Source organism: Vipera berus (genome assembly GCF_964194415.1).
Source record: "Vipera berus genome assembly, chromosome: 3".
NCBI lineage: Eukaryota > Metazoa > Chordata > Lepidosauria > Squamata > Viperidae > Vipera > Vipera berus.
This window is the reverse complement of record NC_138204.1, coordinates 88,511,709-88,523,717: the sequence shown is the minus strand read 5'-3', so window position 1 is coordinate 88,523,717 and position 12,009 is coordinate 88,511,709. Positions and strand designations below refer to the sequence as shown.

At 39.9% G+C, this 12,009-nt stretch overlaps 1 protein-coding gene across 1 annotated transcript in view; it reads right to left on the bottom strand.

Annotated features, from left to right (window-relative positions):
- The window catches only part of ABCA4 (ATP binding cassette subfamily A member 4), a gene marked incomplete at its 5' end in the record, with an annotated part of 118,639 nt that overhangs the window by 50,527 nt on the left and 56,103 nt on the right, over positions 1-12,009 (bottom strand). Inside the window, 3 exons of the mRNA XM_081325514.1 lie at positions 1,573-1,750; positions 5,345-5,557; positions 10,679-10,765. Coding sequence (XP_081181640.1) covers positions 1,573-1,750; positions 5,345-5,557; positions 10,679-10,765 — 478 coding nt within the window. The remainder of the gene's footprint in view (positions 1-1,572; positions 1,751-5,344; positions 5,558-10,678; positions 10,766-12,009) is intronic.

Genomic DNA, 12,009 nt, shown 5'->3' with positions numbered 1-12,009 from the left:
GGAAGATGGTAAACTATTAGCAAAGACAGATGCTACTTATTAAGGACATTGCACGGGCAGATTTTTCTCTACTGTAATAGCAAGGATAGAGACTAGATGACCTATTTTCATTTCTATGTTCCTATGAAAACTGACAGATGTAGTTGTGCTGCAATGTCCAGTTTTTGCAATGTTGACTTGGCCACAGTATACCAAAATTCCTCAGGAAGAAACCTAGCGGCATTGGGAAATTAAAGCCAAAAAAATGTTTGTCCAGACTCCTGAGAAACAATGCACCTGGAACTCTCATAGGCCCAAAGGCCATATCAACATTGTGATTTCATTGCTTTTTCAGCTTTTCCAGACAAAATACATTTCTTCGAGCACAGGACTTGACCCCAGGAAAATGTTGCTCTTCCAGAGAGACATCTGCTTTTGTTTCTTCTTTTTCATATTTATTAGGCATTTCCTTCTCCCAGGACCTTGCCTATTTTAGAATAATCTTTTTTCCCCTCTTCCTTCAGATTGTAGCTGAAGTGGATAAACTGACTTCATAATTCACAATGTTTCGAGACAGGAGAACAGGATCAACTTATTCCTAGGAACAAAGGTGCTATCTGTATTGAAAAGATTTGTTCCTGGACCTAAATTCCATGTAGCTGCATGAACTATCTTTATGCCTATGCAAATCTGGAATACATTTGAAAATTTTAATCATCAAGCAATGTGATTAGGCTGCAATATCAAACAGGCACCAAGTCTCTTTGACTACTCTGGCCAGGTTGGGTTCAAAATTTTACATACAAAGAATCCTATCTGTTTCAATTAATTTTACAAAGCGACCAGTATTTATTTCTAGATGAAAATGTCCATTTATATCCTTCAAGCTTTATTTTAAGAGAAAAGACAGAAGACCGTCAAGGTCCCTCTTTGCTTTGATGGCAACCTGCCATAAAATGTGGGGAGGAGAAAAAGGAGGATACATGGAGGGGGGATAATAGGAACCATACGCACCAACCAGAGACAATAGTTGAACAATCCAAGACACAGGCATGGGAATGGAATGCAAACGCCTATCAAAGAGGCATCAAACTTAGAACTGTTACCAAAATAACTAATTTGAATACTATTGGACACTAGCAAGATGAGCAAGGGGAAAGGCCTGGGAGAAGGGAAAAATATCGGCTTTACATGGGAATCTTCAGATCTGGCTTTTCCTACACTGTAAACACTTGGCTTTAGTACAGTATACCTTTCACCATAAATGGACCTTGAGGGTCTTTCTTTCCTAAACATCCAAGCTGTGACAGGTCCAACAGTATGTTCAGCAGATCAGATGCCCAAATATTATCATTTGTTGATCTGACATGTGTCTACCATTATTCCTGCCTATTTTGTCCTATGTTCAAAACATTATACATACAATAATGATCTCCAATTTCCCCAACAACAACACTCTAAAATACAGTCAGATGAAAGATAAGTGGCTTGCAAAAGCCACTTACTTAGCTTTCACAGCTGAGGAGCTTCCAATTCTAGTCCAATAACTTAACTTCGTGTCAATCTTTTTTTCTGAAAGCCAGACTGACTTACATAACAGTTGTCTTTCCAGCACCGTTGTGGCCAAGGAAAGCTGTGATTTGGCTCTCGTAGAAGGTAACAGTCATTCCATCCACTGCTGGCTTGGAACAATTGGGATAGATTTTCACCAAATTCTGGATGCTCACACCGGGTTTTAAACCAGAGGGCTCCACTTCAAAATATGGATTTGCTTGAAACAAAGAAAAATCTATTTTAAAAATGAGAGATGAGCTCCATGGTTGCAACTCTTATACAACTATAAGAGTTGTATATTAGCAGCAGTGGTCACATTACTTAAGTACAATGAATTACAGATTCTAAAACAGCATTTATATATATATATATATATATATATATATATATATATATATATATATATATATATATATATATATATATATATGTGTGTGTGTGTGTGTGTGTGTGTGTGTGTGTGTGTGTGTGTGTGTGTGTATCACTAGAAGGTACTTTTAGATAAAACTTCAGAACTTCAGAAGTGGGATTAATATTACAAATGATGGGTTGGTTTCCACACAGAATTTAAAAAAAGAGGCTATATTACTTAATTGCCAATCTTTAGAAAATTACAGGGTAATTTCATTTAGTGAAATTTTCCTTTTGTCAATGCAAACAAATTTCTACAGCTAATATATGGAAAACAGGATTGCCTCTATCACAGGGAAAACAAAGTTGCCTCAGTCAGCAGGTTTATGGACACAATTAGAGAAATTATGAAAGCGCAGTTGTTAAGTTATAAAGAGTGACTAGGCATTGGAGTTTTTTCCCAATATCGTGAAATTGCTTCACAGCAAGATGGCCGGCAAATAAATTAAATAATAAACCTCAATGCATAAATAAAGCTATGCAGCAATGTAGAAAGAAACATGTCCAGTTTGAACTGGATTAAGCAATTGCAAATGAATAATGGGCCATTTAACTATAGCCTCTTCATAGAGCAATTTAAAGGGGACACTATGCTGCATCAGTCTTTGAAGAAAGCAGGGGTGATCTGCAACAATCTAAGAACTTGGCATGAAAACAAGACATCTGTCCAGATGGATTTTCTTCTTTCTACAAAAGGGACTGCGTGAAAGCTCTGTAGTTTAAAATAACACTTTCCTTTTTTTCTTACTGAGAGAAAACCGTTGTTGTTCAGCAGGGTAGACCAAGGCTATGCTTTGCCTTTTGTCCCACTTCATCTTGGCTGTCCAAATGCTGAGCTCATAAAAGTGTTCTTTTGAATGTCACCCTGGGAAGTATTTTATTTTATTCAGAGCCAAAAAAACTGACTTTAAAGTAAATAATCTTCTTGGGTATATGTGAAGATGTAAATTGGTTATCCAAATTACCTCATGATTTGTAGCAAATTTTTGTAAAGATTGTATGAGCATCAGAAGAGTCTAGAAATGCTACATCTAAGGATGTCCTACTCTACTGCTGAGCCCTTTCATTGACTCTTGCACTTTTATAACACAAAAAGCTATTTGAAGTTAAGGTCCAAGGGGATAGAATGGTCCAGGGGATGATGGAGGATGGCATATATACTATTGTTTCATAACAATGCAGTTAAAAGAGAAAGAATAGCAAAAATGATGGATTATCTATTTTTCAAGGAATGGACATTAGATGTTGAGGAGCACAGTCCAAAAGAAACTTCCAGATGTCAGAGGAAAGCATCAGCACCCTTCCCCCCCCCCAAAAAAAAAGTTTGAACAAAGAGTAGGGATTTCAATCTAGCGTCAGATATAGAATTTACATTTATGTGAGAAGGAACTATGGGGCAAATTAGCAATTAGGACTGCAAAATGAGTTCAAATCAGAGGACAAATCAGGTGCTTTCAAATGAGACCTATGTTTATGCAATCCACTGTCCTGTTTCTTCTAACAGACATGTGATCACCCCTCTGTGCAAAAGGCAAATGGATTATCTTGTAGAAAAAATTAAAGGACTAGTATTAAAATAATTGCATACTACATATTTAATATCTGTCAAAATAATTAAGGCAAATTAAATCAAGATTTGTAACATAAATAATTTAATATCTCAATGCATAATCTCATATTAAGCTACTAGGTTATTTGCTTGGTTTTGGCTTACATTATGATGATTAATCACCATGACTAATGCAACAACAATAATTAAAACAAGTATTAGTTTGGCATGAAATTGCACTTTGCCAGTCCCTCTTTGTCCCAATAGTAGGTATTGTGCTGAATGCATCATAAATAACGTTGAAATTTCAGCAAAATTGCATGGAGCAAATGCAACAGAATTATTCAGTTTTATCAGTCACCTGTATCGATCACTTAATATACGTTAATAGTATACCTACATAAGATCCTATGTAGTTTAATGTGTATGTGTGTATAAATAAAATTCTCTAGGATTCTGCTTTTTTCAGTCTCAATAGAGGAAAATAAACAGATAAGCAAGTCAGAGAAATTTAAATGACAATATTTTTTCAGATCTCACTGAATATTTTCAGAAATTCCTTTATCGCACAAACTGTTTACAGCTCTAGGTTGAAAAAGGAGAATATGAAATATTTATACCAAGGGCAAAGTAGGCCAGCTTCTGTAGCATTTTCAGAACTTGCAAGACCTTTGGAATTGATAAGAAGGTGCTAAGAGGAGATTAGGTAAAATGATCTTTGCTTTCAGACAGGGCAGATTGTTTATCTATCATCACAACTGAGATCTTGATGAACCAAAATGGATCTGGTTTATTTCAAGTCTTTCAAAGAGATTCTTCTTTGCTTGTCAAGCGTTGGATTGACCATCTTGTCACCAAGCTAAATCAGAACACATAAGCAAGGGCACACAAACCTTAAAGTTTATAATTGTAATTTCAATTTAAAGTAGAAATATACCCATGGCCCCAACCATGTCTACTGATATAGGCTGCATACAGATTTAAATTATTATGATGGTAACACAGGAAACCAGATGTTTAGACTGGGATGCATATATACATACATACATACATACATACATACATACATGTGTGTGTGTGTACATATATATGTATATATATATGTGTGTGTGTGTGTGTGTGTATGTGTGTGTATATATATGTGTATAAAATTTTTGTTTGCATAATCAGCCAGATGTTTAGACTGGATTATTTATTCAGCAGTATTTACCCATTAGACACAATTGCCTACATCCAATAAATGCACAACAAAAATAATAATACAATAATTACTAATAATAGATAATCTTTTGAACATTTAAAGCAGGACTATGAATGCTGAGCTACCCACTAAATGGAAGAAATGACTCAGTTTTACAACCTACAGACTTTTATTACTAAAATTTATTTTCAAACCAGCTATCATCATTTTCAAAAATGTGGTCCTTTCTTCTTCCCATGCTTATACTACGTATTTTTTTTAAAAAAAAATGATAAAAATAAGTAGTATGAGCATGTGAAGAAAAAAAGCACTCCCCCACCCCGTCAGATGTAGCCAAGACAAGGAAAACTTTATTATATGTTTCTTTCCACAATACAAAATGGCCTAGAGATATTTTCGTGCTCATAGAATTGTTTTTTTTTTAAATTTGGCTTGCTAACAAATATGAACTATTGAGTAATAATCTTTTTGGTGCTTGATTTGACCCTTCCACCATGCTATTTAAAAAAAACACCCCTCTATTTTTCCATCACTGCCTGCAGCTATTCACACAACACAGAGAATAACAAAAGGACTAGCAACAAAGAAATACATTAAAGTTTATGTAATAGAAACTGAGTTGTGATTATTACACTTTTCTCTCTTCTTACTAGGAATGTGATCTTTGTCTTTTGCCTCTGTTGTCTCAAGTTTCCCCTGCTCCTTGCGCTCTTTTTTTCCTTTGTGTTTACATTTCTTTTCTTCACCATCCTCCTGCCTCAGGCTGTCAGTCTTGTTTCCTCCCATGACCGTCTCAGCAGCCGTGCTTTTTCTCACCTCTTCATCTTCAGCCTTTATGTTCGCCATGCCTTCTTTCTGTGGATCTTTTCCCAGGTTAATTAAGCATCAAGTTATTTAAAGGTAACCAAAGCCAAGGACTAAGACAACAATAATAGTTATAAAAATCAACTGGTTTTTACATTTAATTAAGAAGACTTTAACATATTACACAGTTTAAAGAAACAAAATCAAATAAAACTAAAACATGCATGAAACATACTCAGTGGCGTAGCGTGGGTTGTCAGCACCCGGGGCAAGCACCCGGCCGCTGCACTGTCCCTCCCCCAGATAGTCCCTCGCTCTCTCTCCGCACCGCACCGCACGCCTGGCACCCCCCCTCCACAGTGGGCGGCGACCCGGCGGCTCGGATCGGATTCGCACAGCCAGCACTGCAGTGAGAGAGAGTGAGTGAGCCAGGCAGGGGCAGAGAGCTGCGAGTGCGAGCGCGCCCCCCCAGATGTTGCGCCCGGTGCGGCCGGCCCCCCCTGCACCCCCCATGCTACGCCACTGAACATACTAAAACCTTGCACGCTTGAGGCCCTTATTTTATTTATTTGTCGCATCTCCTTTAAAGTCTACCGCTGAAAACTAATGGCATCCCTCAGCAGGTATCCCTTTGGGGGTAGGATACAGATAGTCCTCAACTTACCACAACTGAGCCCCAAATTTATGTTGCTAGGTGAGACGTTTGTTGAGTTCTGCCCCAATTTATGATCTTTCTTGCCACAGTTGTTAAGTGAATCATTGCAAATTGTTAATTTAGTAACGCCATTGTTAAGTGAGTCTGGTTTCCCCATTGACTTTGCTTTCAGAAGGTCACAAAAGATGATCACATGATCCCGGGACACTGCAACCGTCATAAATATGAGTCGGTTGCCAAGCGTCGGAATTTTGATTACATGACCATGGGGAGGCTGCAATGGTCTTGTGAAAAATAGTCATACGTCACTTTTTTTAAATGATGTTGTAACTTTGAACGTCACTAAATGAACTGTTGTAAATTGAGGACTACCTGTACAGTGCAAGTCCTATAATTTAGCAGGGATTAGTGACAACCTTCTGACTTTCCTACCAGTACAGAAAAGATTCTATCTGAGATACTGTACATACCAAACTAACTTCTGTGGAATTAAGTAAACCATGCTCAGATTAATATTTAGGAAGATATTCTTTAATGCTAGGAAATGGGAGTGGGAAATAAAAGTGAGAATCAGCAATAATTGGTATCTAAAGACCAGACCATCCAACAATCTAGACCAGGGGTCAGCAACCTGAAACAGTGAAAGAGCCACTCGGAACTGGTTCCCTCACAAAAGGAAAAACTGGGAGCCACAAAAAATATGTGCGCATGTGCGTACATGTGCGCATGCGCAGAACAGGGTTTGACTGAAGAGTGGAGCCAAGGCGAGATAGGCACCTACCCTGCATATTTGAATTGATTCTTTGAACCTTTTTAGTCCCACTTTTTTTTTGGGGGGGGGGACTGCACATGGCAGAGGACCGGGAGCCGCAGGAGACGGCTGAAAGAGCTGCATGCGGCTCCAGAGCCACGGGTTGCAGACCTGTGATCTAGACAGTACATTTTGTTCTACCTGAGTTTTCCACCACTTTTCAAGGGCAGGATACTTTAACTATGTTTTTAGTCCACCTTGTAGTGCCAATCATAAAGAGAGTAAAAAAACCCCAGCAACGCTTCTAAGTAATTAGCTAAGAAATAACATTACTTCATCAATGTCTCAAAGGGTCTTGCCTAAATTATTTTCAGTAATTTATAGCGTGGCAATATATATTTAATAGGCACATAATAAAAAGCAAAGCTAGCTGCTTGGGATGCTGAAGCAACACCAAATCCTCATTATGGAAATATCATTTTAAAAGGTTAGAAAAACTTGGCAGGGTTGAGATCTGAAGAGAATATCCACTGCTTTTGTCATTCTTGCATGTCCAGTATATGTTTGGTAGGAAAACAATCAGGTGAGAATGCAATAAAATAAAAATTCCTTTGAAAAGGAAAAACTGTTCTGTTCCAGCCTATGACCGGCCCTGTTTGAATGTCAGGGACCTTTTTATAGTCAACAGGCTGGAAAAAAACCCAACCAAATTTATTTACAAAGAAACCAAAAGTTCAAACAAGAGTTAAACAGGAATAACAGACCAGGACTCTAGCAGAAGATCTTCAAACGGTTGCCTTCAGCAACCAGCACCTCCCACACCTTCCCCTTTTATTAGCAGTCCCAAGGCGTGGCTTCTCATTGCCTTCTCCTCCTCTCACCGAGTTGCCTCATTGACTTTCTCTGTTCTGCTCTGCTGGATTGCCTCCTGCTCCTAGCGTCCCTGAATAGATCCAGCTGTGAATCATCTACGTCCAATACCTCGTGCTCACATGGCTGAGTCTGATGAGGAACATGACGGGAGGGCCAAGCTGAGAGTCCTGCAGTGCATCAGAGCCTCCCTCTGACACCAAAGGCTCTCCAAACCCCTCCTCCTCCTCCTCTTCAGAATCATCAGACTCAGCTGCTGGTACCACAGGCTGACGCTGAATCACAACAAAAACAGTGCTGCCTCTTTCTATCTGATCCTAACGTGTATAAAGACTGGGAAAACACTGAGGAAAGAGGTTTCACTGTTTGCAGGGAGGATTAGCTCTCGGCTGGTCTAGAAGTATCTTTCATCTGCTAAGAATTGGATGCAAATAGCCCAGAGGGTCTGCCGAAGTACAGCGTAAGAGTGATGAGCAGAATGGCCATACGAAGAACAAATATTGTCTCACCTGTTCTGTGATACAGCAGCTCCCAAAATGCTTGTGCATTTTTCCAGGCACTGAAATAATGTCAGATTTTTCTTAATAAAAATATACTCGTTACGTTTAACTGAGAGCAGGAACAGAGTTTTATGCATGGGATGTAAATGAGCTATTCTTGGACATCTCAATGGACTGAAAAAGTACTGTGATTATTTGGTGGAGAGATAGCTGGATTGCATCTCTGTCAAGGAGTTTGCAGCCAGACCATCCATCTAACCTGAACAGCTGTCCTCCCATCTATTCCTGACAAGAATGGCAACTTTAACGGGACTAGGGTAACTGTGCTGCAGAAATGTGGATGGTTACTAAATGGAAGCAAAGATAGATAGAAAACCCTAAACTGCTGCTACAGTTCAGGCGCAGTAGTCCTTAACTGATCATATTCTTAACTTCATATTTTTTTTCTTTCTCTTCTTCTTTTCCCTTTCTATGTCAGGTCTTTTATTATTAACTAAAATGGCACAAAATAATTATTTGATCTTAATAATATTACCCACGTGGATTTTTATTTCTTTTTAAATGAAACATTTTTATTGGGGCTTTAAAAAAAATATGATATCCTATCCAAAGATCATTTCTGCACAGGATGAAAAATTGTAGGCAGAATGTCACATACCAGTGGTGGCGAACCTTTTAGAGACCGAGTGGCCAAACTGCAACCCAAAACCCACTTATTTATCGCCCAGTGACAGGTGGGCATGGCTTAGTGGGTGGGCGTGGCTGTGATGGTCATGGCAGATTGGGTGGGTGTGGCCAAGGTGGGCGTGGTCATCTCAATGTTGCTTGTGGGAAGAGACACCTGTGGGGGTGGGGGGTGGGCAGGGTTGAGGGAGATCCACAGGGTCCCTGGGAGGTGGGGCGGTAGGCAGGAGGTTCATCCTGCAGGGTGAGGCAAGGCAGGACAGGGGTGCTATTGCCATGGGGCAAGGCAAGGGCTGGGGCGGCTGCTGCCTGATACCATCAGCCCCCACATACAGAGGCCAGCGAGCGCATGGGGGCCGATGGTGTCCATCAGTAGCCACAGCCTGCCGGCTTCTCGACCAGCAGTTCAAAGAAGCCACCTCTGAGCTGGATTGATGGCCGACATCTGAGGAGGCGATGCAGTGGGTCATGCCCGGGAGAAGGAGAACATGTGAGGAGGCCAGGAGGGATAGGATGGAGGGAAACCAGACATGCCGGGATGCATCCGGCCACGTGGTACCTCAGTGAGTTAGCAGGTGCTGGTTGAAGAGGGACAGTTGCCATCTCCAGGGCATGGTACGCATGCCCACAGAGAGGTCTCTGAGTGCCGCCTCTGGCACGCGTGCCATAGGTTCGCCACCACTGTCACATATTACCTTTTGCTGCTAACAAATCCAGAAAGGTCTTATTTACAAATTGTTTTTATGCAGCTCCATGTAGGAAATGCCTAACCTTTGAAGCTGCTTTCAGCACAGCCCTTTGTTGCAAGCCTACTCTTTGTCCCCACCTTGTCGTGTTTTAGGAAAGCCATTAAAACCTGGCTTTAAAAAAAATCCTGGGAGAAAATGTAGTGTGAGGTTAGATTAGACTCTCCACCCTGAATTGTGTTTGGTTGTTTTTGTTTCAGGTGGCCTCACTCTCTTCTATAATAGTAGTAGTAGAATTAGTAGAAGTTGTTGTAGGTAACTTATACAAAACTCAATTTCATGATAGTTGTTGAAAACATAGTGACAGTAGATCTTCCCATGTATGTTTTATGTTCTACTTGTGATTGCATATTTGTTATATTGTGTTCATGTTATAAGGTGTGCAGGTTCAAGCTGAAGTCAAGCGGCATCTAATTTGAAATAGATTTTAAAAACTGCCATACAGCTCAAAATGAGCATTACTTATGTTTTCAGTACTAGGCTTAATGCCAAGACATGAACTACAAATAGCCAACCTGTCAGTTGAGCTAATGTAGCTCCTATGTTGAAAATGTGTGGAAATTTTGGTTCATCTCTGAGGTGTGGGGGGAAAATGTCAGAAGGTTCTTAAGATGCTAAAATTTCTGTTTCTGGCTAGCCTGGTACCAGTCGAATTAAGATCTAAGTCATGCTCACTAATTCAGCATTTGTCACAACAGTCCATAATGGTCAACTATTTCCAGACAAATCAAAAGGAAAAGCGTGATTTGCAGGCTCCTTGTTTATTTCAGCAGAATTTAGAAAGATTTGAGACAGAAGACTGACTCATTATCCAGCAGCCACTCAAGAGTTCAAAGCCACCTGCAAATGTTCCCACTACATGCCTGCATCTAATCTTTTTTATGACTTCCAGAAATGAAGGCAAGTGTGCATTCACTTCTTAATGAGTCAGTGGCTCAAAATATTTCTGAACATCAGTTTTCCGCATAACTCACCATTGGCAGTTGTTGCTTCCTCACTCTTCCCAAACCAATAAGATCGCTGCAAAGGGAAATTCCACGACCGAGGAATTCCATAGTCTCCTGAAATAAAAACAGGTTGGTTGGTTGGTTGCAGAAGCTTCTTTCCATTTTGCTCTAGGGAGAACTCAGCAATGCAAATCATACAGTTAAATAATTATTTGATGTGTCGTTAGCATCAAACAGTGCTCACATTACAACTTTCAACAAAACATTCCCATTCCCAAAGTACTCCCAGAACCCAAGACCAACTGCAGACCCCGAGGGGTGCTTTTTTTCCCCATAAGAAGAAGAGAAGAATACATGCATTTAAATGTGGTTCAACATTATATTTATTTCTGAAATGTATACTCTAATTAAAAATGAGACCTATGCAGTCTTTAATAAATAGGATCTAAATTCCAGAAACCCTAAGGCAAACTGTGGAATAAGGACTTCCCAGTTCACTTTATTAGTTTTTGCCTCCTGATGTCCTTTAGATCAGAGGTCCCCAACCTTTTGGGCACCAGGAACCACTTCCATGGAGAGAGGTTTTTCCACGGACCAGAGGGGGCGTGGTTTTGTGTGCTGCCTGCCTCTCATGGATGGGGCTTTGCTTGTTTGTGCGGACCAGTTGCTGGCGTGCCGCAGCCTGGTACCAGTCCATGGACCGGGGGTTGGGGACCCCTGCTTTAGATATCATGAATTTGTAATTCTTCAGCCAGTGCGGGGAGTCCTTATCTTACAACCACAATTGAGCCCAAAATTTCTGTTGCTGATTTCCGTTGTTAATTTTGCCCTGTTTTATGACCTTTCTTGCCCCCGTTGTTAATTTACTAACATGACTCTTACATAAATCTGCCTTCTCCATTGACTTGCTTGTCAGAAGGTTGCAAAAGGTGATCACATGACCCCAGGACACTACAACCATCATAATTCAGTTGCCAAATGCCTGAATTTTGATTGCCTGACCATGCGACAATGGTTGTAAGTGTGAAAAACGATCATAAGTCCCTTTTTTGAGTGTCGTTGCAACTTCAAATGGTCACTAAACAAACTGTTGCAAGTTAATGACTATCTGTACTACTCACATCAGTAAGATACAGTTGGAAGAAGTCAGAAGCAGAGAGTGCTTTAATTGGAACAGATTCCATGGGGTAGCTATAATAATTGTGGCAAAACATCATGGATATTTATGGGTAAATAAACTAATGCATTAATTTTAATACATCCTAACATTTTTTCTTCTTTAGGGAAGGAAGGAAGTTATTTGGAGTTTAGGGGACCTGTGGGGAATCAGGATAGAGAAACTTTTCTAACTTCAAATT